General features: G+C 39.9%; 2 protein-coding genes and 1 long non-coding RNA gene across 6 annotated transcripts in view; 1 reads left to right on the top strand and 2 right to left on the bottom strand.

Annotated features, from left to right (window-relative positions):
* Nucleotides 1–411: 411 nt before the first annotated feature.
* RPLP1 (ribosomal protein lateral stalk subunit P1) lies at nt 412–2,903 on the bottom strand. Its single transcript, XM_034993611.1, has 4 exons — nt 2,677–2,903; nt 1,883–1,957; nt 755–872; nt 412–531 (listed from the first exon to the last, which is right to left on the bottom strand). Exons 1-4 carry the CDS (start codon nt 2,746–2,748, stop codon nt 452–454), a joined length of 345 nt encoding a protein of 114 aa, XP_034849502.1. The 5' UTR covers nt 2,749–2,903; the 3' UTR covers nt 412–451.
* A 100-nt stretch (nt 2,904–3,003) lies between these two features.
* Nucleotides 3,004–22,980, top strand: LOC118002975. Its single transcript, XR_004677235.1, has 3 exons — nt 3,004–3,400; nt 21,778–22,039; nt 22,622–22,980. It is a non-coding gene; the product is annotated as an uncharacterized LOC118002975 (long non-coding RNA).
* Nucleotides 20,466–25,759, bottom strand: part of KIF23 (kinesin family member 23) — a 26,904-nt gene continuing 21,610 nt past the window's right edge. Inside the window, exons 19-23 of one of the 4 annotated variants that reach the window (XM_034993617.1) lie at nt 24,072–24,302; nt 23,113–23,195; nt 22,883–22,961; nt 22,155–22,225; nt 20,466–21,383 (exon numbers count right to left, since the gene is read on the bottom strand). In XM_034993617.1, coding sequence (XP_034849508.1) covers nt 21,368–21,383; nt 22,155–22,225; nt 22,883–22,961; nt 23,113–23,195; nt 24,072–24,302 — 480 coding nt within the window. In that variant the 3' untranslated portion in view covers nt 20,466–21,367. The remainder of the gene's footprint in view (nt 21,384–22,154; nt 22,226–22,882; nt 22,962–23,112; nt 23,196–24,071; nt 24,303–25,759) is intronic. The other 3 variants (XM_034993616.1, XM_034993618.1, XM_034993619.1) reach the window with 3 other exon arrangements.

The raw sequence follows: 25,759 nt of genomic DNA, 5'->3' as shown, positions 1-25,759 counted from the left end.
GAATTATAAGCCCAGGGACATAGCAGTATTCTACCTCTGATGGCTCAGCACAGCTCAAAAATTTGTAGCCAGGATTCTACTTGGGATTTTTAAGAGGCCTTGATTATACCACCACCGCTGCTTCTTATTCCTGTCAAGGGGACAAACCCTGTCATCGTGAACTCACACAGGTGACCCCGACAAGGCATTTGCTCTGATCCTTCTCCCACCTCTCCATGCAGTTCTAGATGCAATTATTAGGTACATTCTTGGCACAGAAGTGGCTGGTGTACTATTTCTCACCATGAGATGGTGGCAGGGGGAAAAAAACTCAGCTGGTGTCATACCAGAAAAGGCTGAAAACCAGTGTTGCAGAAGGGAGATCATCCATACATAGTACATTCCCAAATAAATGGCAAAACCAACAGCAACCAAGAGTTCAGCTTTTTATTGAGCAGCTTATAGAAGAGGTTTAGTCAAAAAGACCAAAGCCCATGTCATCATCGGACTCCTCAGATTCTTCCTTCTTTGCTTCCACTTTCTTCTCCTCAGCTAAAAAACAGAAAGTCAATCACAGCTGCTCAGTATTTTAAACTCCAAAGAGCTCCAGGCCCTTCAACTTACATGGTTAAAAATACCCTAGCCTTCTTTCCAACTATGTCCGAGTTTAGGATTTCTACACATCATCTACTCTTAGCAAATTAAGTATTATAGGCAACACTGTTCTTCATCTCCACTCCTCCCTCCAATACCAAAAAAAAAAAAAAAGGTCTACCTGGGGCAGCAGCAGTGGAAGGAGCAGGACCTCCAGCTGGCGCAGCACCAGCTGCTGGGGCAGGTCCACCAGCTCCTACATTGCAGATGAGGCTCCCAATGTTGACGTTGGCCAGGGCCTGCAACACACATGCATACAACAGATCACACTCAGTTCTGGCCTTTTGTTATGGTACCAACCCCCTTTTGAACGGACAGTAAGCAATTCCCAACACTATTACTGTTCTTCCTTCTTCGCTAGAGTCTGCCAGTGACATTTTGTCTTCTGCTTGGATTAGACATAGATAGGGCCACACAGCTATGTTAAAAATTAATCACACACACAAAACTACTCAAGCTTTAAATCTTGAGTATTGCATTGCGATACTTAAGTAGCAAGGCAGAATAACTAACTGAATTTCTTCCTTTTATAGATGAGAAACTGGCCCACAAAAGCTGGCTTAAGTTGTTGGCAAAAAACTCAAGCTTCCTTAAACACTCAAACCAGGATTCTTTCCACAGTTCCAAATTTTTTAACAGTGAATTCAATTTTTCAGACTGCTAAGTCCAGGGACTTTATTAAAGGCACAATGTTTTCAATCATTCAAGTCTTTGGACACAACCTGAAGAGATGAAGCTAAAAGCCACTTACCAAAGATTAAGTAACATATACAACAGAAAAGGGAGCCAGTGCCAAGTTCCTTGGGTAGGAATCTTGTCTTCATTAGTCTTTTTAGGTATCCCAACAAATAGTAAATGGTCAATGAAAGGCCACTACACCCAACTTCCATGAAATCAGAAGGAAGGATCTCCTTGGAACGGCATGGGTGGTGGTATCCCCTGGGTGACCCTTTTAAGGAGGAGTCATTTGGTGCATATGTCATATATACATATACATACACGTACAAATATATGTGTGTGCCATGGTTTCAGAACAGAAGGAAAGAGAAACCAGATTGAAATCAAGGAAAAGACAAGATAAACTTTAATTAGGTTCTAGAAATGGAGCTATGAAGAAATAGAACTTAAAAAAGGTCCAGTGGAATACGGCACCTTCCAGTCTTTTTCGTGTTACGTGAGCACCTGACTTAATAAATCAGTAATGTCCCCAAATTTGCTTCTCCAAATCACTTTGCTGCCACCACCTTACCTTTGCAAACAAGCCAGGCCAGAAAGGCTCAACATTCACACCCGCTGCTTTAATGAGGGCATTGATCTTATCCTCCTAAAAAAGATGAAACAGCAATCCATCAGAGCAAAGTGTAGTTTTCGTAAACGTCTCCAAAATACTGCAACTGACAGTAAACCACTCAAAACGTGTGTACAAAACCATGTTTAACCATTGCAAATATTCTATCTGTATTTCACGTATGCTTATTTAAAACGACCATTTCTTACTCCTACGATTACCACGAGCAAGTGAAATGCATCCGGCTCCTGTGTGCCAGGCACCTTGCAAGGCGGCGAGCCCATCGCTGCCATTTCGCAGGCTGGGACCTGCCCAAGTCACGCCGCTATTTTAAGTTACGAGACAGGCCGGGAGGTGGAGCAAGCTAACGTGCTCTCCACATCACGCAGCCTGGCCCAACAAGACCTACCAGGACCACCACAGGAGTTCCAGGCCATCACACCAAAGAGGGATAGTGACCCTATCCCATCACACCACAGAGGGATAGTGACCTAGAGGGTGAGGATGCCCACACGCCGCGGAAGTTTCGCTAAAGCAAGCTTCCAAAGCCGGAGCGCGCAGCCCAAGTGTACTCCAGTCCCCCAGGAAGCTGCAGCACGTGGCCGGGGCCCCAGGCCGCCCCGCACGTGCGCCCGCCCGCCGCGAACGTCGATGGCCGCGGCTCCCGCCGGAAGGGCCTGGCAGGGAGGCCCGGCACGCGGAGAAAAACGGCCGCCCGCAGGCCGACCCCGCCGCCGGCCCGGGCCCGCACTCACCGTGACCGTCACCTCATCGTCGTGCAGGATGAGGGCCGAGTAGATGCAGGCGAGCTCCGAGACGGAGGCCATAGTGCTGGCGAGTGCTGAGCGGACGCTGCCGGGCACGGTGCTAGTCGCCGGATGAAGTGAGGGCCTCACCCCAACGCGGCCTTAGCTTCCTCGGAAGGACCGAGCACCTTAGCGGCAGCTGAGGAAAGGAGGTCCCGCGCCTGCGCGCAGCCTCTTATACTGGTCACGCGGACCAATCGGTGCCCCGCGCCTGGCGGAAGAGGCGGAGCGAGAACCGCCCGCACCGACCACTGTTGGCGCCTGCGCACAAAGTGCGACTCGCTCGTTCAAAAAGTTGGTGGGTTCCAGCAACTGCGGGTTCTTTGGGTTAGGCTAAAACTCAGGACTCGTGAACAGTAAAAATATTTTTAAGAAAAAGTTATCTAAGTACATGGCTTTCACCCCCATCTACTGTAGCCCGTGTGACACTATTTGGACCTTTAATGACGCCGCCAGCCTCTCCTGGCTGGCTGTGACCACCTGGAGCGCAGGAGCTAAATTTCAGCCTGGCGGCCTCTGGTCCTTAGCACAGCGTCTCGGATGAATTAAGTGATGGAGGAGGAAACGAGAAGCTTCCAGCGTGACGATAGCAGTACCATTGGAGCGCCTACTGTGTCCCAGGCACTGAGCCACACTCTACAAGGATTCATTTAATCTTCACACAGCATAAGAGGTAAGTACTATTATTATAAGTATAAAAGATCTATTGGGAATGTAGGGGAACTTTCCATATCAATTTCATTTTTTTGTAACTAAGGCATGTGTTTGGGTGGAAGCGTCTTGAAACGACCCTTAAGACGTTCAAGACTTCTTGAAGCAACTCTGTCTAGGTGCTGCATTGCTGTTTTGTATCTTTGAGGCTTAATAAAACTGGATTCATATTGAGAGTTGGGCTTTTTTTTTTTTTTTTGAAGTATAATTGACATAACATTTTTATTTCTGGTGTATAGCATAATGATTCGATATTTTGTGTATTGCAAAACATATGTCAACCATTTTTAAGGTCTATTCAGCAACTTTTAAATATGAAACACAATATTATTAACTATAGTCACCATGTTGTACATAACACCTAGTGACTTACAACTGCTGGTCTGTAACTTTTGACTCCCTTCACCCATTCCACCGCTCCCTCTGGCAACCACCAATCTGTTCTCTGTATCTATGAGTTTGGTTTGTTTATTTTTGTTTGTTGTTTGGATTCCACATATAAGTGAGATCATTTGTCTTTCTCTGACGTGTTTTGCTTAGTGTAATGCCCTCAAGGTCCATCCATGTTGTCTCCAATGGCAAGGTGTTATACTTTTTTACAGCTGAATAATGTGTGTGTGTGTGTGTGTGTGTGTCGCATTTTCTTCATCCATTCATCCATTGATGGACACTTTGGTTGTTTCTGTGTCTTGGCTATTGTAAATAATGCTGCAGTGAACATCGGAATGAATATATCTTTTCAAATTAGTGTTTTTGTTGTCTTCCGATAAATACCTGAGAGTGGAATTGCTTGATCATATGGTAGTTCTACTTTTAATTGGGGGGGGGGAACCTCTGTACTGTTTTCCACGGCGCCTGCACCAATTTATATTCCCACAAACAGTGCACAAATGTTTCCTTTTCTTCACATCCTTGCCACCACTTGTTCTTGTCATCTTTTTTTTTTTTTAAGATTTTATTTATTTATTTGACAGAGAGAGACACAGCGAGAGATGGAACACAAGCAGGGGGAGTGGGAGAGGGAGAAGCAGGCTTCCCGCTGAGCAGGGAGCCCGATGCGGGGCTCGATCCCAGGACCCTGGGACCATGACCTGAGCCGAAGGCAGACGCTTAACGACTGAGCCACCCAGGCGCCCCTGTTCTTGTCTTCTTGATGACAGCTTTTCTAACGGTTGTGAGGTGATATCTCACTGTGGTTTTATTGATTTCCCTGATGATTGGTAATGTTGAGCATGATTTTCATGTGCCTGCTGGCCATCTGTATGTCTTTGGAAAAATATTCAGATCTTTTGCCCATTCTTAATGAAATTTTTGTTGATATTGAGTTATAGGGGTTCTTTATTCATTTTGGTTATGAACCCCTTATCAGATATATGATTTGCAAAAATTTTCTCCTATTCAGTAGGTTGCCTTTTCATTTTGTTGATGATTTCCTTTGCTGTCCAGAAGTTTTTAGTTGAATGTTGTCCCACTTGTTTACTTTAGTTTGTATTGCCTTTGCTTTTGGAGTCAGATCAAAAGATCTTTGCCAAGACCAATGTCAGGGAGCTTACCGCCTGTGTTTTCTTCTAGGAGTTTTATGTTCCAGGCCTTACATTCAAGTTTTTATTCCATTTTGAATTAATTTTTGTGTATGGTGTAAGATGGTGGTCCATTTTCTTTCTTTTGCATGTTTCTGTCCAGTTTTTCCAACACCACTCATTGAGGAGACTGTCCTTTCCTGATTATATATTCTTGATTCTTATGTCATAAATTAATTGACCATATATGAATGGGTTTATGTCTGTGCCATTGATCTGTGTGTGTGTGTGTATGTGTTTAAGATTTATTTATTTATTTCGGAGGGGGGAGAGAGACAGAGAGTGCCTGAGCACACAGGGTGGTGTGGGGAGGGGCAGAGGGAGAGGGAGACAAGCAGACTCCCCACTGAGTGGGGAGCCTGACAGGGCTTGATCCCAGGACCCTGAGATCATGACCTGAGCTGAAACCAAGAGTCAGATGCTTAACTGACTGTGCCACCCAGGCACCCCTTAATATCCCAAACTTTTAAAAAAGCTTTAAAAGCTATCAAGCTTTCTAAAAATAAAACTTGTTTTGAGTTTTCATCCAAATCTAGAAGCAATTATAGTGGACTTTGGGTGGAAAAAGGTAAAGCTATTGAAAAATTCAAACATTTCCAAAGCCAAAATGAATCAGTCTAAAACATAGTCATCCCCCTTTCCCACCCCTAGTGTACTTCAAAACAAAACAAAACAAAAACTGATCTGGCAAATATACATCAACAAAAAGTAAAACAAAATATTGCCTCTCTTAAACTATACTAATAAGGGACCTTTTTACATCAATGTTTTGTTCCCCAAATTGTTTTATAACTGTAATAGTAAAACCTGAACCTTAGAATATAAGAAAGGTAAATTGTAAGTTCTTCTCACTTATGAATATAAACACAAAAATCGTCAATTAGTAAAACTGGAAAAACTTAAAGATTAATGAACTGAATGCAGTACTGCGTGTCGAAATATGGTATATCATGACTAAGGATAGTTCAACATAAAAGCTATTAAAAGTAATCCATTAACAAAGAGGAAAATCTAGATGAAATTCTTACAGATTCAGAAAAACCACTTGATAAAATTAAGTATTAACATAGACTCTTAGAAAATTGGAAGAAAAGGTAACTTCCATATCCTGATAAGATATCTGCTAAAAATCTACAGTAAACATCATACTTAATGGTGAAACTTAAAACCTACTCTTTAAAACCAGGAACAAACAAGGATGTGTCCTTCCTCTGCTTCTACTTCAATTATGGTTTTAGAATTTACCCATCTCCATAAGACAAGAAAGAGAAAAGGTATTAAATTGGAAAGTTGTGAACTCTCATTATTCATAAATAATATGATTATTTACCCAGAAGTTCCAAGAGAATCCATAAACAAATCAGCCTAATAAGTAGTTCAGCAAGGTAGCTAGTTTCAAGATTAATACACAAAAGCCAGCAGCATTTCTGTGTTCAGCAAAAGTCAGTTACAAAATGTAGTATTAAAAAATACACCTCATACAATAGCAACAAAAATCATATAGTTTCTAGGAGTAAATCTAACAATTTATGCATGATCACTATTTTTAAAATTACAAACTTTATGGAACAACATAGACGCAGCCTAAATAGAGTGATACACCATATTCACAGATGAAGATCTTAAAGTGGGTAATTCTCTTCAAATTATATAATTTCAGTCAATATTCCATAGGAATATTCCAATATTCCACTGGTCAAATTCCATCTCAAAAACCCTAACGGGGTTTGACCTTAAATTGACCTTAAATTTTCATGGAAGGCTTAAGGACCAATAAAAATGAAGGCAGTGTTTCAAAGTAGGAATAGAAGCTTTACTTAAATGTCAGTTCCATGGAGGGCACACACTTTGGTTTGCCACCACATCAATTGTGCCTAAACAGTGCCTGGCACATGGGGGCACTCAAATAAATACATGCTGAATGAATTAAAACTATGTTATTGATATACAAGTAGATAAACAGACCAAGAGAACAGAGAACCTAGGAATCCACTCTCATACATATGGGAACTTGGTAAGTCAGAGGTATGACTTTATAAATGGGGAAGTGAGGTGGTTAGGGGGAAGAGTACCTTTTCAAAAAAACATAACTGGGACAATTGATTTTCTATCCATATGGAAATGTGGAAAGAATATTTTTAAGTCCATCCTCATCATATATAATGTGAAAAGAAAAACTCTAAAATTTTAGAGGAAAACAGGAATTTATTATTATTGAGTATATGAAAAATTTCTTAAGGCACAAAAACATAAAGGAAAAGATTCATAGGTTTGATTACATTAAAATTGAAAACTACAAGCCAAAAGAAACCATAAACAATGTCTAAAAAAACTGTTATAGCCAAGAGCCTAAGGAAACACAATGACTAAATGTGATATGGTTTCCTAGATGGGATCCTGGGAAGGACAAAAGACATTAGGTGAAAAGTAAGGAATTCCAAATAAAATACGGACTTTAGTAAATAACAGTGTATCAACATTGGTTTATTAATTGTAACACATATTGATATGTTAATAATAGGGGAACCTGGCTGTGATTGTAAGGGAATTCTAATCATAATTTTTTGGTAAAACTAAAATAATTCTAAAAATTAAGTTTATTTTTTTAAAAAACCACCATAACCAAAGTAAAAAAAAATGTCAGATTGGGAGAAGATACAAGGTCCAAAGTACCCAAAAGCTATATAAAGTCCCACAAACCAGTAAGAAAAGACACAACTGTCCTGTTTTGCAAAACATCAAAAATTACCAAGTAAGGGGCGCCTGGCTGGCTTAGTCCACAGAGCACATGACTCTTGATCTTGGGGTCCTGAGTTCAAGCCCCACACTGGGCATAGAGCTTACTTAAAAAAAAAAACAAAACAAAATTATCAACTAAAAGTAACTATCTAGGGCTAAGAAATTTTTACTTAAACTGTAAAACTGAGACAGTCATTAGCTAAGTGGTTGAAAGCTTTGATGTCAGGCTCAGACTTGGGCTTAAGTATCAGCTCCATCATTTATGATTTTGGGGTCATTAATCCTCTCGATCTGTTTCTTCACCTATAAGTTATAGATAATACCTGTACAGCGTGTCAGATGCTGAGCACCCAGTTAACCACAGCCATTCTTCATAAATGTTTAGGAGAACTCTTTAAGCAAAACATCAACTGCCCATGCATTTCCCTTTGTTATGTGTAGTTCCCGGACTTAAAATGGATTCAACATCATACTTTGACTTTAGACAAATTCTACTACCCTCATTCCCCTATCATAGTACAAACGTCCTGTTAAGATGTATTTTCAAAAGACTAAGCAATATGCCATTTAAAAACATTAAAAATAAGAAATGGAGAGGTTAAATCCAGTAACATCTACTGAAATAGGATTAAACTTTAGTGCTCTGGAGCATTCTAGAAACACAGTTGTGACATTGCTTACTACTATACTGTTAGTGACAAGTGGTTTTTGTGGACTAATATTCCACCTTCACTATTAATGTAACAGATTACCATTGTAGTTAAAAAAAAAAAAATCAGCCTCCAAAGAAACCCTAATTTAATCAGAAGAAAAATGTGTCTTTACCCAGGTAATAATGTCTATTTCATCATGTTTTTCAGTAGTGCTTTTTCTAATTTATGTTGTCCCCATACCATGTTTTTTGTTTAAATGTCTAGAAGAGCATACTTAATACATAGATATAACAGTTGTTACACAAGAAAGACATTATCAATTTATTGTCAAATTACTTTATATTTCCTACTGCCTTTTTTTTACAATTGCAAAAATTCTACTTTTCATTTTTTTCTATTGAAATGTGTTTGACATAATATTTTATAAACTTACAGTGTACAACACCTTCTAGTATAGAATTTGATACATTTGTACATGGTAATATGATTGCCACTGTATAGCATCTCTATCAGATTACATAATCATGCTTTCTTCATAGTACTTACAATAATTAAGTTCTAGTCTCTTAGTAAGTTTGATGTTTGTAATACTGTATTACAGTATTACTGTGCATTAGATCTCTAGGACTTACTTACTACTTGTTTTAAGTTTATACCCTTAAAAACATCTGTCTTGTCTCCCCACCCCCATCCCTTGATAACCACCATTTTATTCTCTATTTTTACAAGTTTGGCTTTTTAAAATTGCACATGTAAGTGATATCATACAGTACTTGTCTTTCTCTGGCTTACCTCACTTAGTATAATGTGTTCAAGGTCTATCCATGTTGTGGCAAATGGCAGGACGTCCTCCTTTCTCACGGCTGAATAACACTCCTCTGCGTGTGTGTGCAGGGCATGCGCGCACCACATTTTTTTATCCATTCATCTACTGTTGGCCACTTAGGTTGTTTCTGTATCTTAGCTGTTGTAAATAGTGCTGCAGTGAACATGGGAGTGCAGATATCTTTTCATGATAGTGTTTCGATTTTCTTCAGGTAAATACCCAGAAGTGGAATCATATTGTAGTTCTAATTTTAATTTTTGGAGGGACCTCCGTACACTGTTTTCCACAGTAGCTGTGCCAGTTTACTTTCCCAGCAACAGTGCACGAGGGTTCCCTTCTTTCCACATCCTTGCCAACACTTGTTATTCTTGTCTTCTTGGCGATAGCCGTTGTAATACCTGTGAGGAGATATCTCGCTGTGGTTTCATTTGCATTTCCCTGATGATGAGTAATGTTGAGCCTCTTTTCATGTACCTGGTGGCCATCTGGATGTCTTCTTTGGAAAAGTGTCTATTTAGTTCTTCTCCCCATTTTTAAATCAGATTGCTTTTCTCTTATTGAGTTGTATGAATTCTTTATATATTTTGGATATTAAACTTTTTTTTAATATTTTATTTATTTATTTGTCAGAGAGAGAAAGAAAGAGCACAAGCAGGGGGAGCAGCAGGCAGAGGAAGAAGCAGGCTCCCCACCAAGCAGGGAGCCCAACGCGGGACTCGGTCCCAGGACCCTGGGATCATGACCTGAGCCGAAGGCAGACACCGGCGTCCCTGGATATTAACCTTTTATCGGATGTGTGGTTTGCAAAAACTTTCTCCCATTTTGTAGACTGCCTTTCATTTTGTTAAATCTTTTGTTCAAAAGCTTTTAAGTTTGTTGTAATCCCTTCTGTTTTTACTTTTGTTGTTTGATGTCATATCCAAAAATCATTGCCAAAACCAGTCTCAAGGAGCTTCTTCCCTATATTTTCTTCTAGGAGTTGGATAGTATAAGTCCTTATGTTCAAGTCTGCAATCCATTTCACGTGAATTTTTGTGAGTGGTGTAAGATTGGTGTCCAGTTTCAGTGTTCTGCATGTGTTCAGTTTTCTCAACACCATTTGTTGAAGAGTCTTTCTTTTCCCCATTTGGTGCTATTGGCCCCCTTGTTGAATATTAGTTTAATGTATAAGCAGAGGTTAACGTTGGGCTCTTTGTTCTGTTCTGTCAATGTGTCTGTTTTTGTGCTGGTACCATACTGTTTTTAATACTATAGCTTTGTAGTATAGTTTGAAATCAGGAAGTGCAATATCTGTAGTTTTGTTCTTTTCCTCAGGATTGCTTTAGCTATTTGGAGTCCTTTGTGGTTCCATACAAACATTGCAGCTTATTTTCTATTTCTGTGAAGAATGCCATTAATATTTGTTGGGGATTGTGTTGAATCTATAGATTGCTTTGAGTAGTATACACATTTTAGCAATATTAATTCTTCCAGTCCATGAGCATAGGTTATCTTTCCATTTGTTTCTGTCTTTTTCTATTTTTTTCATCAGTCTTGTAGTTTTTGTTGTACAGAACTTTCACCTTCAGGGCAGCCTTGGTGGCTCAGTCAGTTGGGCGTCTGCCTTCGGTTCAGGTCATGATCTCGGGGTCCTGGGATCAAGCCCCATGTCAGGCTCCCTGCTTGGCAGGGAGTCTGCTTGTCCCTCTGCCCCGCTCCCCCTCTCTGCCTGTGCTCTCTCTCTCTCAAATAAATAAATAAAATCTTTAAAAAAAAAAACAAAAACTTTCACCTCCTACATTAAATTTATTCCTAAGTATTTTATTGTTTTTGATGCTACTGTGAATGGGAAAGCTTTTTTTTGTGTGACCATTATTACCTTTTTCTTAGACTTGACAATCATTCTATTGAAACATAATTGACATAAAATGTTTTATTAGTTTCAAGTGTACAACAGATTGATTCCACAGTTCTGCACATTACTCATGGCTCACCATGATAAGTGTAGTCACTATATGTCACTACACAACATTATTACACTATCATTGACTATATTCTTTATGCTGTACTTTTCATCTCTGTGACTTATTTATTTTGCAACTGGAATTTTCCTCCAATCCCCTTTATTTTGCCTATCCCTCCACCTGTCTCCCTTCTAGCAGCCACCAGTTTGTTCTCTGTACTTAAGAATCTGTTTTGTTTTTTAGATTCCACATATAAGCGAAATCATATGGTATTTGTCTTTCTCTGTCTAACTTATTTCACTTAGCATTATACCCTCTCAGTCCATCCAGGTTGTTGCAAATGGCAAGATCTCATTCTTTTTGATAGCCAAGTAACATTCCCTGCGCACGCACGTGTGTATGCCACATCTTTATTCAACCACTGATGGACACTTGGGTTGCTTCCATATCTTGGCTATTGTAAACGATCCTGCACTGAACATAGGAGGGAATATATCTTTTCAAATTAGTGTTCATTTTTGAGGGGTAGATACCCAGTGGTGGAATTACTTGATCATATGGTATTTCTAGTTTTAATTTTTTTAGGGACCTCCCTACTGTTTTCCACAGTGGCTGCACCAGTTTGTATTCCCACCAACAGGGCATAAGTGTTCTATTTTCCCCACATCCTTACCAACACTTGTTATTTCTTGTCTTTTTGATACTAGGCATTCTGACAGGTGTGAGGTGATATATCATTTTGGTTTTGATTTGTATTTCCCTCATGATAAGTGATGGTGATCATCTTTTCATGGGTCTGTTGGCCATCTGGATGTCTTTGGAAAAATATCTACTCAAGTCCTCTGCTCATTTTTAAATCAGATTATTTGTATTTTTTTTGGTGTTGAGCTGTACGAGTTCTTTACATATTTTGGGTATTAACCCCTTATTGGGTATATCATTTGCAAATATCTTCTCCCATTCACTGGGTTGCCTTTTTGTTTTGTTGATAGTTTCTTTTGCTGTGCAAAAGCTTTTTATTTTAATGTGGTCCCAGTAGTTTACTTTTGTTTTTGTTTCCCTTGCCTGAGGAGACAGATCATATATATGTTTAAGGACACATTCCATGAGATTACTGCCTATGTTTTCTTTTAGGTTTTTATGGTTTCAGGTCTCACATTTAGGTCTTTAATCCATTCTGAGTTTATTTTTGTGTATGGTGTAAGAAAGTGGTCCAGTTTCATTCTTTTGCATATAGCTGTCCAGTTTTCCCAATACCATTTATTGAAAAACTGTCTTTTCCCCCATTGTATATTCTTGTCTCCTTTGTCATAGATTAAGTGACCAGGTAAGTGTGGGTTTATTTCTGGGCTCCCTGTCATGTTCCACTGATCTATGTGTGTGCTTTGTGCTGGTACCGTATTGTTCTGATTACCATAGCTTCGTAGTAAACCTTAAAATCTGGAATTGTGATACCTCCAGCTTTGTTCTTTCTCAAGATTGCTTTGGCTATTTGAGGTCTTTTGTGATTTCATACAAATTTTAGGATTAAAAATCTGTGAAAAATGCTATTGGTATTTTGATAGGGATTACACTGAATCTGTAGTTTGCTTTGGGTAGTATGGACATTTTAACAACATTAATTCTTCTGATTTATGAGCATGATGTATCTTCCTATTTGTGTCATCATCAGTTTCTTTCATCAGTGTTTTATAGTTTTCAGAGGACAAGTTCTTCACCTCTTTGGTTAAGTTTATTCCTAATAATTTGTTGTTTAAAGCCACTGTTCCCTTACGGATTTTCTGCCTGGATGATCTAGCCACTGATGTTAAGTGAGGTGTTAAAATCCCCTACTGTTATCGTACTACTGTTAATTTCTCCCCTTATGTCTATTAATATCTGCTTTTATGTATTTAGGTGTTCCCATGTTGGGTGCATAGATATTTACAATTGTTATACCCTCTTGTAGGATTGGTCCCTTTATCATTATGTAGTGTTCTTCTTTGTCCTTTGCTACATTGTGTTAAAACCTGTTTTGTCTAGGGGCACCTGGGTGGTGCAGTCAGTTGAGTATCAGACTTGGTTTTGGCTCAGGTTGTGATCTCAGGTTCATGAGTGAGCCCCACATCGGGCTCTGCATGGAGTCTGCTTGAGATTCTCTCTCCCTCTCCCCCCACACATGTGCATGCTCACTTGCTCTCTCTCCAATAAGTAAATCTTTAAAAAAAATAATGAAGTTTGTTTTGTCTAATGTAAGTATTCCCACCATGGCTTTTTTTTCTTTTTGCTTCCATTTGCATGGTATATGCTTTTCCATCCCTTCACTTTCAGTCTGTACATGTTTTTCAGTCTGAAGTGAGCCTCTTGTAAGCAGCATATAGATGGGTCTTGGTTTTTTTATTTTTTATTTTTATTTTTATTTTAAAAGATTTTATTTATCTATTTGACAGAGAGAGACACAGCGAGAGAGGGAACACAAGCTGGGGGAGTGGGAGAGGGAGAAGCAGGCTTCCCACGGAGCAGGGAGCCCGATGCGGGGCTTGATCCCAGGACCCTGGGATCATGACCTGAGCCAAAGGCAGATGCTTAACCAACTGAGCCACCCAGATGCCCCCCTTTTTTTAACCCACTGAGTCACCCTATGTGTTTTGATTAGAGCATTCAGTCCATTTACATTTAAAATAATTGTTGATAGGTATGTACCTATTGCCATTTTGTTAAATGTTGTCTGGTTGTTTTGTAGCTTTTCTCTGCTTTTTTCTACTTCCTCTTTTCCCTTGTGATCTGATGGTTTTGTTTAGTGTTATGGTTGGATTCCTTTCTCTTTTTATTTTTTGTATATCTGTTATAAGTTTTTTTTTTTTTTTTAAGATTTATTTACTGAGAGAGAGAGAGCACAAGTGAGAGAGCACAAGCAGGGGAAGCAACAAAGGGAGAGGGAGAAGCGACTGCCCGCTAAGTAGGGAGCCGGACACGGGGCTCGATCCCAGGACCCTGAGGTCATGACCTGAGCCGAAGGCAGCCGCTTAACCGACTGAGCCACCCAGGTGCCCCTCTGTTATAGGTTTTTGATTTGTGATTACCACTGGGTTCATGTATAACGTCTGATGTATATAGCAGTCTGTGTTTAAGTTGATGCTCTCTTAAGTTTGAACACATTCTAAAACCTCTAAATTTTTACTCCACTCTCCATGTTTTATGTATGTGATGTCATATTTTACATTCTTTTGTGTATGCTTTGCTTAATTTTGTAGAGATAATTGATTTTGCTACTTTTGTGTTTTAACTTTCATATTGGCTTTATAAGTAATTAACATACTATCTTTATTATATTTTTGTTTTTATCTGTGAAATTTTTTCCTTTCATTATTTTCTTCTAGTTATGGCCTTTTTTTTTTTTTCCCCAACTTAAGAATCCCCTTTAACATTTCTTACAAGGCCAGTTTAACTATAACTTTTGTTTGTCTGGGAAACTTTCTCTCTCCAGTGATAACCTTGCTGGGTAAAGTATTCTTGGTTTAAGTTTTTTCCCTTTTAGCCCTTTGAATATATCATGCCACCTTCTTCTGGCCTGCATAGTTTCTGCTGAAAAATCAGCTGATAGCTTTATGGGGTTTTCCCTTGTATCTTGTTTTGGTTTGCTGCTTTTAAAATTGTGTCTTTATTATTACTTTTTGCCATTTTAACTATTATGTGTTTTGGTCTGGACCTCCTTGGGTTCACCTTGTTAGGGGGGCTGTCTTTGCTTCCTGGACTCGGATGTTTGTTTCCTTCCCCAGAGTGGAGAAATTTTCAGCTCTTATTTCTTGAAATGATTTTCAGCCCTCTCTCTCCCTCTGGCACTCTATAATGTGAATGCTATTATATTTGATGATGTCTTTTCTCAGGTCCACTGAGCATCTTTATGACCATTACTTGGAATTTTTTATCAAGCTTATTATCTCTCTTTCATTTAGCTCTTTTACTGTGATTTTGTCTTATTCTTTGATTTGGGACGTATTTCTTTGTCTCCTCATTTGGTCTGTTTTTATGTATTCGGTAGATCAGCTGTATCTCCTGGTCTTTAAAATAGTGGCCTTGTGTAGACGAGGTCCTGTGGTGCCCTGTAGTGCAGTGCCCCCGTGGTCAGCAGAACCAGGTGCTCCAGAAGGATCTCCTTTGTGGGCTTGGGTGCCCTCTCGTGGCTGAGCCGTGACTGCCTCCAGCTGCGCTAGCTGCAGTCTGCCTGCCTTGCCTGCTGTGGCGTCCTGGGCGTTTACTCCCCCGCTGTTGTGAGGCCTCTGCAGCAGAGGGGCTTTCATTAGTGGACAGAGCCGGCAGTCAGTCCAGCTGTCTGCACTTAGCCTCTCTGCCACAGCTGTGGGCACACTGACGGGCAGGGCTTGCTGCATGCACAGTCAGCTAAGAGGCTCAGTGCAGGGACTGCATGCATGTTGGTGCGTGGGCTTATTTCCACCACGCCTCAGGACAGGAGTCACTTTGGAGGGATACTGGGAGGCGGGCAGTTGGATTGGGCAGATCTGCAGGAGAACACTGGGGTAGGGGCACACAATGCTAGCAAAGTAGAGGGAGAGTTTAGTGCTGGCTCCTGCAAGCATCCAGCCATCTAGGCTGGGGAACCAGCACTTTTGTTCCTGGAGAAATCTCCTGCAGATCCCTACCTCTCCAAACACATTCTAAAATTAGTCAGGATATCTCTTTCAGGTATACCCTAGGTGCTTTTCAGACTGCTGTTTTCATGCTGTGTCTCCAGCCAAGTTATTTAGTAAATTGGCTCTTTAAGGGTGGGGACTCCGTTTCCCTTCACCCACCCTCTGAATTTTAAAGCTCTTGGGCTGAAGGCCTGTTGGTTTTCAAAGCCGGTTGTTATGGGGACTCCTCTTCCCCAGTGTGCGTCCCCAGTGCTGGGCGTGCCTGGTGTGAGATCTCATCCTCTCGCTTCTTCCTGTCTGTGGCTAGTCACACTGGGGGTCTGGTTCCCAACCCCGTCTCCACCCCCCTGCACTTTCTGATGTGGCCTTCCCGATGATTAGCTGTGGAAGGTCTGTTCTGTCAGTCTTCAGGTCATTTTTGGAGTTAGTCATTTAGATGTAGCTGTTGTCGCAGTGTGTCCATGGGACAAGGTAAGCTCAGGATTCTCCTCCGCCGCCATCTTCCCAAAATTCCCTCAGCAGAAGTTTATTTCTTTTTCAGATGTTTCATACCTCGTGTATAGAAATGCAATTGATTTCAGTATGTTGGTTTTGTATACTGCAACTTTATTGAAATCATTGGTTAGCTCCGACAGTTTTTTGGTTGAGCCTTGGGATTTTCAGTGTACAGAATCCTATCATCTAAAAATAGTGACAGTTTTACTTCGTCCTTCTCAGTTTGGATGGATTTTAGTTCTTTGTCTTGCCTAATCGCTCAGGCAAGGACTTCCAGTACTGTATGGGATAAGAGCGCTGAGAGTGGACATGCTAGTCTTGGTCCTGATCTTAGAGAAAAATTTTTTCATTTTTACCTCCACCGAGTATGATGTTATTTGTGGGTTTGTTGTATATGGCCTTTATTATGTTCCATTTTTACCTCCACCGAGTATGATGTTATTTGTGGGTTTGTTGTATATGGCCTTTATTATGTTCCATTTATATCCCGTCTACCAAGGGTTTTTACTATTGAAAGTATGTTGTATTTTGTCAGATTGCTTTTTCTGTGTCTATTAAGATGATCATATGATTTTTATCTTTCATTGTTTTAATGTGATATATTACACTTATTGATTGGCATATATTGAACCATCCTTGCATCCCAGAGATAAATCCCATTTGGTCATGGTGTATAATTTTTTTTTTTTTTTTAGATTTTTTTTAATTTTTATTTATTTGAGAGAGAGAGCACATGAGAGGGGGGAGGGTCAGAGGGAGAAGCAGACTCCCCGCTGAGCAGGGAGCCCAATGCGGGACTCGATCCTGGGACTCCAAGATCATGATCATGGTGTATAATTCTTTTTATGTGTTCTCAAATTCAGTTTGCTAATATTTTGTTGAGAATATTTGCATTTATATTCATCAGGGATACTGATCTAGTTTTCTTATGGTGTCCTTATCTCTCTTTGGTATCTGGCCTTATAGAATGAGTTTGGAACGATCCCTACCTCCTCAACTTTTTGCAAGAGTTTGAGAAGGACTGCTGTTAATTATTCTTTGAAGGCTTGGTAGAATTTGCCTGTGAAGCCATCTGGTCCTGAGGTTTTCAGTGTTGGGAGGGTTTTGATTACTGATTCAATCCCTTTATTCCTTATTCATCCTTTCAGATACTCTATTTCTTCCTGACTCAGGCTTGGTGGATTGTGTGTTTCTAGAAATTTATTCATTTCTTCTAGGTTGTCTAAATTGTTGATGTACAATTGTTCATAGTAGTCTCTTATGGTCCTGTGTATTTCTGTAGTATCAATTGTAATGTGTCCTTTTTCATTTCTTGAGTCTTTCTTTTTTCCTTAGTCTGGTTAAAGATTTTGTTTACTGTTTCAAAGAACTGGCCTTTAGTTTTGTTGATCCTTTCCGTTTTTCTGGTCCCTATTTCTTTATTTCTACTCTGATCCTTATAATTTCCTTTCTTCTGCTAACTTCTGTTCTTTGGGGGAAAGGTTATTTGTGATTTTTCTAATTCCTTAATGTATGCATTTATTGCTATAAACTTTCGTCTCAGAACTGCTTTTATTGTATCCTGTAAGATTTGATATGCTGTATTTCCATTTTCATTTGTTTCAAGGTGATTTTTTATTTCCCCTTTGATTTCTTCTTTGACACATTGGTTGCTCAAAAGTATGTTGTATAGTTTCCACATGTTTGTAAATTTTCCGGTCTCCCTTTTGTTGATTCCTAGTTTCATACCATTATGGTAAGAAAAGATAGTTGATGTGGTTTCAGTCTTCTTAAATTTGCTGAGATTTGTTTTGTGCCCTATCATGTCATCTGTCCTGGAAAATATTTCATGTGCACTGAAGAAGAATGTGTATTCTGCCTCTGTTGGATAGAATGCTCTCATATGTCTGTTCTTTTGTTCTATAGTTCAGTTTAGTTTCTTTGTTGATTTTCTACCTGGATGGCTTATTTATTGCTAACAGTGGGGTACTGAAGTCCCCTACTATTAATGTATTGTTGTCTGTTTCTCCCTTTAGATCTTTTGGTATTTGCTTAATAAATTTTGGTGATCCAATGTTGAGTGCATATATATGTACTATGGTGTTGTATCTTCCTGATGTATTGACCATTTTATCAGTATATAATGACCTTCTTTGTCTCCTTTTGTTTTTAGGCTTGACTTGCACCTGCTTTCATTTGGTTTCTGCTTGCCTGGAATATTCTCTTAATTCCTTCACTTTGAGCCTGTGTGTATTTTAAGAGTTGAAATGAGTTTCCTGTAGGCAGCATATGGTTGGGTCTTGTTTTTATCCATCAAGCTACTCTGTGCCTTTTGATTGATGAATTCAATCCATTTATATTGAGTAATTATTGATCTTAAGGACTTAATACTACTGCCTCTTATATTTTGCCTTCTGATTGTTTCTTTTCCCTATGTTTCCGTCTGCCTTTATAACGTGGTGGTTTTCCATGATGATTTGCTCAGTCTCCCTTTTTTTATGTTTTGTGACTTTTCTCTAGATTTTTGCTTTGTGATTACCATGTGGCTTACATAAAACATCTAAGGAGTCCTCTTTTTATGCTGATAGCACTTTATCTTCATATAAAGCTTCCACCCTTTTACTCCTCCCCTTTTACATTTTTTATGTCATAGTTTACCTTTTTTTTTTGCTTTGAATTATTGAGGAATTATAGTGGTGGTGGTTTTTTGTTGTTGCTCTTAAGCCTTTATACTATAATTAAGTGGTTAACACATCATTCTAATATATAGTTTTCTAAATGTTTTTCACCTTTGTCTAGAGTATAGGTCATTTCATGTGCTTTTATGTCACTAATTAGCGTCTTTCCATTTCAGCTTGGAGAAATTTCAGTATTTCTTGCAAGGCAGATCTAGTGGTGAACCCCCTCAGTTTTAGTAGGGAAAGCCTTTATTTCTCCTTCATAGCTGAAGCATATCTTTGCCAGGTAAAGTGTTTTTATTTTTCAGCACTTTGAATGGGTCATTCCACTCCCTCCTGGGCTGTAGAATTTCTGAGAAACCCATCATTAAGCTAATGGAGGTTCCTCTGTAGGTTACTTTGTTTCCTGGGTGCCTTTTTTTTTTTTTTAAACAGATTCATTATAGGGGCGCCTGGGTGGCTCAGTCGGTTAAGCGTCTACCTTCGGCTCAGGTCATAATCTCAGGGTCCTGGGATCGAGCCCCACATCGGGCTCCCTGCTCTGCGGGAAGCCTGCTTCTTCCTCTCCCACTCCCCCTGCTTGTGTTCCCGCACTTGCTGTGTCTCTGTCAAATAAATAAATAAAAACTAAAAAAAAAAAAAAAAAAAAAACCAGATTCATTATAATGTGTCTTGGAGATCATCTTTTTGCATTGAGATAATAGAGTATTCTGTTAGCTTCTTGGACTTCTCCACTTCCTTCCCCAGGTTTGGGAAGTTCTGTTCTATTTCTCTAAATATACTCTCTGCTCCCTTTTCCCCTTCTCCTTCTGGTAGACTATTATATTTTTCTCATCATACGTGATAGCTCTTACGGGGTTTCTTCTTTTTTATTTTTTTTAATCTAAGCTCTCCTCTCCTGGGTCATTTCTAAATTCCTATCCTCCAAGCACTAAATCCCTTCTTCAATCTGATCTGCCCTATTTCCTAAGCTCTCTATCTCATTCACTGAATTCGTCAGCTCCAGAACTTGTCTGGTTCTTTTTGAAAATTTCAAACTCCTTGGTAAGAAAACACCTCCTGTTCAATAATTTTATTCCTAAATAGATGAGCTTGTAATAAAACTCATGTGCTTCAAATTTCTTTGTAGTAGCTATTTTGAATTATTTGTCAGTTAAGTCACAATATTTTGCACCTTTGGTTCAGTTGCTGGAGAATTTCTTTTTTTGTGATACCATATTACCATCATTTTTTATAGTGCTTGATTAAATGTACCTCTGCCATTGCATCGAAATAGCACACTTCTCTCAGTTGTTTACTTTGTTATAGTTCAACAGATTGGCAATTGCAGACCTTTCTTTTGTTTCCCAGAAGGTGGTGCAATAGCTCAGGTTTTTGGCTTCTCCTCACCTGAGCTGGTTCTGGAGCTGCACTCAGGACCACATGTAAAAGCAGTCAGTCCAGAAGCTGGCAACAGAGGTAGGGAATGAGGGGAAGTGTAGGCTTGGCACCGTGCTTTGTGGTTGCCTACAGGCTGGTAGGGGGAGCCTGAGACAGGGCAGTCCCAGAGGTCCTTGCGTGGACCTCCTACTGAAATCCCAAAGCAGATAGCAGGGAATGTTCCTTCAATGTCCTTTGCTAGTCTTCTGGTTTCCATTTCCTCTCCCTCTCCCTCTCCCCAGTCAAGGAGGCCCCTCCTCAAAGCTGTGCTGCTGGGGTGAAATGCGTCCCTGGGCAGGAGAAGTACCCTGTTTTGAAGCTGTTCCTTTGTGTGCTTTAAAACAGGTAGCCCCAAGATGAGAGAAACAAATGAGCATCAGCTCAATGCAAGGCATGACGCTAGATGCTAGGAGTATGCGTTAAATGACTGTCACACAACTGTATTTCTTAGTGTTTATTTCAGTTCTTTTCACATATCTATAAGGTCAGAAAGTGGATATATACATACAAAATTCAAAACAACTTCCTAAAATGGCTTTAGTATTAGCCAGTTATTGACATCCTTATTTTGAAAGTTTGAATTGTCAAATGTGTCTAAAGTGCATTCTCGCAAGCTAATCTATAGCAGCATTTGTTCTGTTTATAAAACCTTAAGTATCCAGACAAGAGCAGGAAACGTCACAAAAAAAAGTGTGATCTACATATATTTTTCCTTAATCACCCAGGACAAAACACTTGTGTGAATTAGTTATTAAGTATATAAGAAATATACAAAACAATAGCATTATTAAAAAGTTCATATGGCAAGGCATGGAATATAAAAAGTGTGCTGAATCCTAGATATCTTTGGAACCATAGGGGGATCTCTGATCTGCACCAGTGTATGATGTATCTGAGGTCTGTGATAGTCAACAAAGCTGCGAGATGACTCAGAAGACTCCTGGCACGGCTTTGGAGAAATCACCAACACAAATGAGATTGTCAGGTCATGGTTTCTTGCGCCTAAAACGTGAAAACCAGCATTTAGTATTGACTGTTGCAATCAGTGACACATTCATAGCAGTTGGATCTCCTAGGAAAGGCTTTACAAGAACTCAGGTTTTACTGTGAGAAAGTTCAAATCCTGAGAAAGCAAGTAACAGTTATAAAATATATGTACCCAGTATTAAATTTAAAAAGCAGGATTCCTGCCTTCATCCTCTTGCAGTGATTTTCCAACTTGCCTAAGGAATACATGTGTTAAAAATGGACACAAAGATTTGTATAGGTAAACATTTGAAAGGGGGTTTTACTAATATGGAAAATGAATAGACCAGACTCTTGGGTATGTGCTTTAATAGAAGGAAAAGTGTGATTCCTTCCCCTACCATAAATTCCACACTCCGTTTTATTTTAGTGAACACTTCACACTATAACGAGACCAAGAGGCAAGTTCGGAAAGAATGAAGAACCGGAAGAGCTGTCATCCCTGACTAAAGCCTCCAGCCTCCCTCCTTACAGATGATCTCAGTCCAGCCTCTGAGAGCTTTATGAGCGCTAACAGAGTATCAATGAGCATGAGCAATCTTCCGTCACCTCCTGTTAATGCTCTTACCACGCGTTCTGAGGTTCTCAGCCCTGCTGTTGAAGTCTGCTAGAGGACCCAGATAGTCCAAGGGGTAAACAGAAACCACATATGTCCTCTTAGAAGTGGATAGTAGGGAGAAGCGGTGATAGTGGAAATACTGGAGGAGGGAGAACACACACAGAAAGGCCCAATTAGTCAGGACTCACTTGGGTTGTGCATGATGCTGATATCCAGGTCCCAGCTGAGATCCTGCTCTCATCTCCACAGCCACAGAACACTAATAGGAACATTACAGAAGAGGAAAAGATCAGCTACTCTCTCTAGAGTCTATAAACACAGTTCTGCTCAGACGGGCTCAGCCCCGGTGGAATCCCACATTGCTTTCTAGTGCAGCAGAGACACCTACGTTAAAATACCAGATCCGTGCAGTTTATTTGACAGAGGCCCCAAAGCTGGTGAGATGGAAGGGTCTCTAGAGATCATGCAGGTAATTTTCTTGAGAAGGTTAGTGACCAGGGCCAGAGCTTGGCCTCCTAACACCATCTGCCCTTCCCATGCTCTTTCTAGAGGAGCCTCTCATCAGGAGTAACAGTGAGTAACAGTTCCACAGGGCACTGTGCTTCTGTGAAGATTCATTCCCACCAATTTGATGTGAACTGTTGTTATTCTACAGGCATGCTCTCTGACTCGATCCTCGGGCCCTGTCCCTCTACACTGAAAACAGGAACCTTGAGCCAGAGAGCTCCAGTAGGAGCAGACTAAACAAACAGGAGGACCTTGGCAGGTTCGCGGGGAACCATGCCTACAGGCCCCACTGGCAATGTCAGATCGGACCTCAGCTGCTTCAGAGAGCAGGAGAAGCTGGAGCCGGGGGCTTAAAATAGGTTGCCCCTAACTTTCATGAAGCAGACAAATATTTAACTTTTACCCCTACCCTTGTTTCTACATCAGTCCATTCCGACTCTGTACCATCTGGTGGGGCAGGTGCTGCTGTGGAAGATCTTCGTTTTCGACTGTGGAAAAACAGGAAAAATACTAGACATGGGATATCACTACACTCTTTCAGATAATTAATGCTACATCTTATAGGATATTGTGTTCTGCAAGAATAAGCAGCTAAGAAAGCTATAGCCCTCTGAAGAGATACATCTGATGATCACTCACCCAGTTGGTGATTCTTGTTTTAAAGTCTCAATATCCGTAAACTGAACAGACTGTCCACCACCTCTTGTTTTATAAACATCACCCTGAAGCCGAGAGAAAAGGTCAGCATTATACTTTGATATACCTGAATGATAAACATGTATTTCAAACTGAACTTAAGATTCTCCATGAAACAGTAAATAAAGTCCTAGTCACAAAAACCAGATGGTGCTGCAGACTGTGCTATTAAAATACTTGAGAAATTATCTCTCACTAAACAAAAGAAGTCCGATGCAATATAATCAGTAACATTCTTAAATTGCAAAAAATATTCCTTTTTGTTCAGTCTATAATTTAAAAATACCAAGGGTCAAGAAATCTACCAGAAATTTCTAAATGTTCTAAGGCATTATACTGTCCTCTGGGTACCACCTCCCTCATATTACAGTCATATTTATAACTCTGGTTATAATTAAGAACCATCCTCTAAATTAAATTTTCTCCAGTTGGCTTTTACGTCCCCAATTATTCATTGACTCTCTGATCAAAGGATAATTTTTCTACAGGCGAGGGAAGGGAAAGGGCTCTGGGTAGCTCAGTAATAAGAAATGTTGATAGGTCACATTTTAACGTGGGCTTTTTATCTGGAACTGACAAATGGTAGGAGTTCTTTGTTTGGGTTTACTTTTAAAGTAGTGGTTAAAACTAACTCTACAAGTACATAATAGATCTGGAGTTCCTCTAACAGAATCCTGAGGATCTGAAACTGTTCACTAGAGAGCAGCTGATTTAGTCCTAGTTTAGCAGATTTAGAGCCTGAGCAGTTCCTTTAGTTTTCTAAGACACAAACAAAAAGGTTGTATCAACACCCATTTATCTTCGTTGACACTGCCTGTGTGTCATCAAAGGAACAGAAGAGTAAGTGGTTTTTTGCGAAGTTGACTTTCTGTGTTTTTCGTCCTGTGTCAATTTGTTTTTACCTTGATTAGTTTAGTTTCAATCTCCCCATCGGAGGCTAGTTCCTGGTGGGTCAGCATGTACTTCTCACACTTAGCTAGTGCCTTTTCATTTGCAACAGATACTGTGATGGCATGAGGGACATGTGGCTGCATGACTGTCTCAGTTTGCACGTTAGAGGCAGGCTTATGATCTACCCATCTGTCTCCTGCAGAGCGAGATCGTCTGTGGCGGAGACGAACTGGTGGTGCGTTCTGATCAGGTTGAAAGAGGAATCAAGAAACAAGCATAACCCAGAATTAATTTAAGGGCGTTATTAGAAGTGCAGCAGGTTTGGCTACGGTAGTTGATGACACAGTATCAAAACAAATGCACAAGCCTTTTCAAAAGCTAAATGTTACTCAGATAAGTTAAATGTCGTCTTTGTATTTAAGCACAAGACCAACAAACATCTTTTAATACCGCTCGTCTATTACACATTCTACACCAGGGAGCTTCCCTTTCAGCAAAAACAATGGAAGGAAAACTTCTGGTTATGCTGCTAGGCTTTCCTGCATAGGTGGTATTCAAGAGAATTCATTTTATATTCCCTATCAAAACCATAATGGTTTTATTTGTGCCTGCCATTGTAAGGGAATCTGTTAGGTCCACAACTATGTTAAAGACTTCAAATGAGGTCAGTAAAAGCCCTAAACATGCCACGGGCCTCTAAACAAGGAGGAAAACACTCCATATACAAAGACAGACAATAAGTAAGTAAAAACTAATGGACTGTATGGGCCAAAATGCTAAAGAACATAAGGTATAATAAGAAACCTATGTATAAAATGATTAAGAGAATAGAAATGGGGCGCCTGGGTGGCTCAGTTGGTTAAGCGACTGCCTTCGGCTCAGGTCATGATCCTGGATTCTCGGGATCGAGTCCCGCATCAGGCTCCCTGCTCAGCAGAGAGGTCTGCTTCTCCCTCTGACCCTCCCCCCTCTCATGTGCTCTCTCTCAAATAAATAAATAAAATCTTTAAAAAAAAAAAAAAAAGAATAGAAATGAAGTACTTCTGACTGCTTTGAGATCTTAAAATCTCAAATAGAACTTCATGACAAGTTCAAATACAATAATGGCTAAAACATACCAACTATTTTTTTTCTCAAACATTTCATAAAGATTCCAAGAACCAAACTAAAAATGTAGTATCAAATCAGTCTCCGTCAATTCATACAATAAAATACTAGTTGCTTCCAGTTGACTATCATGTAAATCTGGGAAAGTTAAATTTAGCACATTCAGTCCAAGAAAAAGTATTTCACATACAGAACATAGTTCCAAAGACAACTCATTGCTTCATACATCTCCTGTTTGTATAACTGACAGCAAATAAAACAGTCTGTCACAGGCCAAATCCTTCCAAGCTGGTCACATACGAAGATCCCAACTTTAAGATGCCTGTCTGGAGAACTGAAGCGTTTCCCCTATGTAATCACAATCAGCAGCTGAAGTGCTAGTGACAAGTCATTGCTACTACAGAACCTGGGCCATAGAGTTGGCCACGGAAGGTGCCCACGCCTCCAGCAACCCAGGAAACTTTCCACTCTTAAAGTGGCCTGATGTTGAACAAGAAAGTCAGGCTCTCGTGAGCATTTAGCAAAGGTGATAGTTTTCCTGAACACATTTAGCAATAAATGCATTATGAAACTAGCTTCAGAAAGATAATTG

The sequence above is a fragment of the Mirounga leonina genome, unplaced genomic scaffold, assembly GCF_011800145.1.
Source record: "Mirounga leonina isolate KUSES-001 unplaced genomic scaffold, KU_Mleo_1.0 Mir_91, whole genome shotgun sequence".
Taxonomy (NCBI): domain Eukaryota; kingdom Metazoa; phylum Chordata; class Mammalia; order Carnivora; family Phocidae; genus Mirounga; species Mirounga leonina.
Note: the sequence above shows the minus strand (reverse complement) of the source record. Positions and strands in the feature narration are given on the sequence as shown.

Coding starts and splice junctions, on each gene's coding strand:
- RPLP1 (XM_034993611.1), bottom strand. CDS start 2,748: ATGGCCTCCGTCTCGGAGCTCGCCTGCATCTACTCGGCCCTCATCCTG. Junction 1,958..2,676: donor ACGATGAGGTGACGGTCACG/GTGAGTGCGGGC, acceptor CATCTTTTTTAG/GAGGATAAGATCAATGCCCT. Junction 532..754: donor TTCCACTGCTGCTGCCCCAG/GTAGACCTTTTT, acceptor TCTGTTTTTTAG/CTGAGGAGAAGAAAGTGGAA.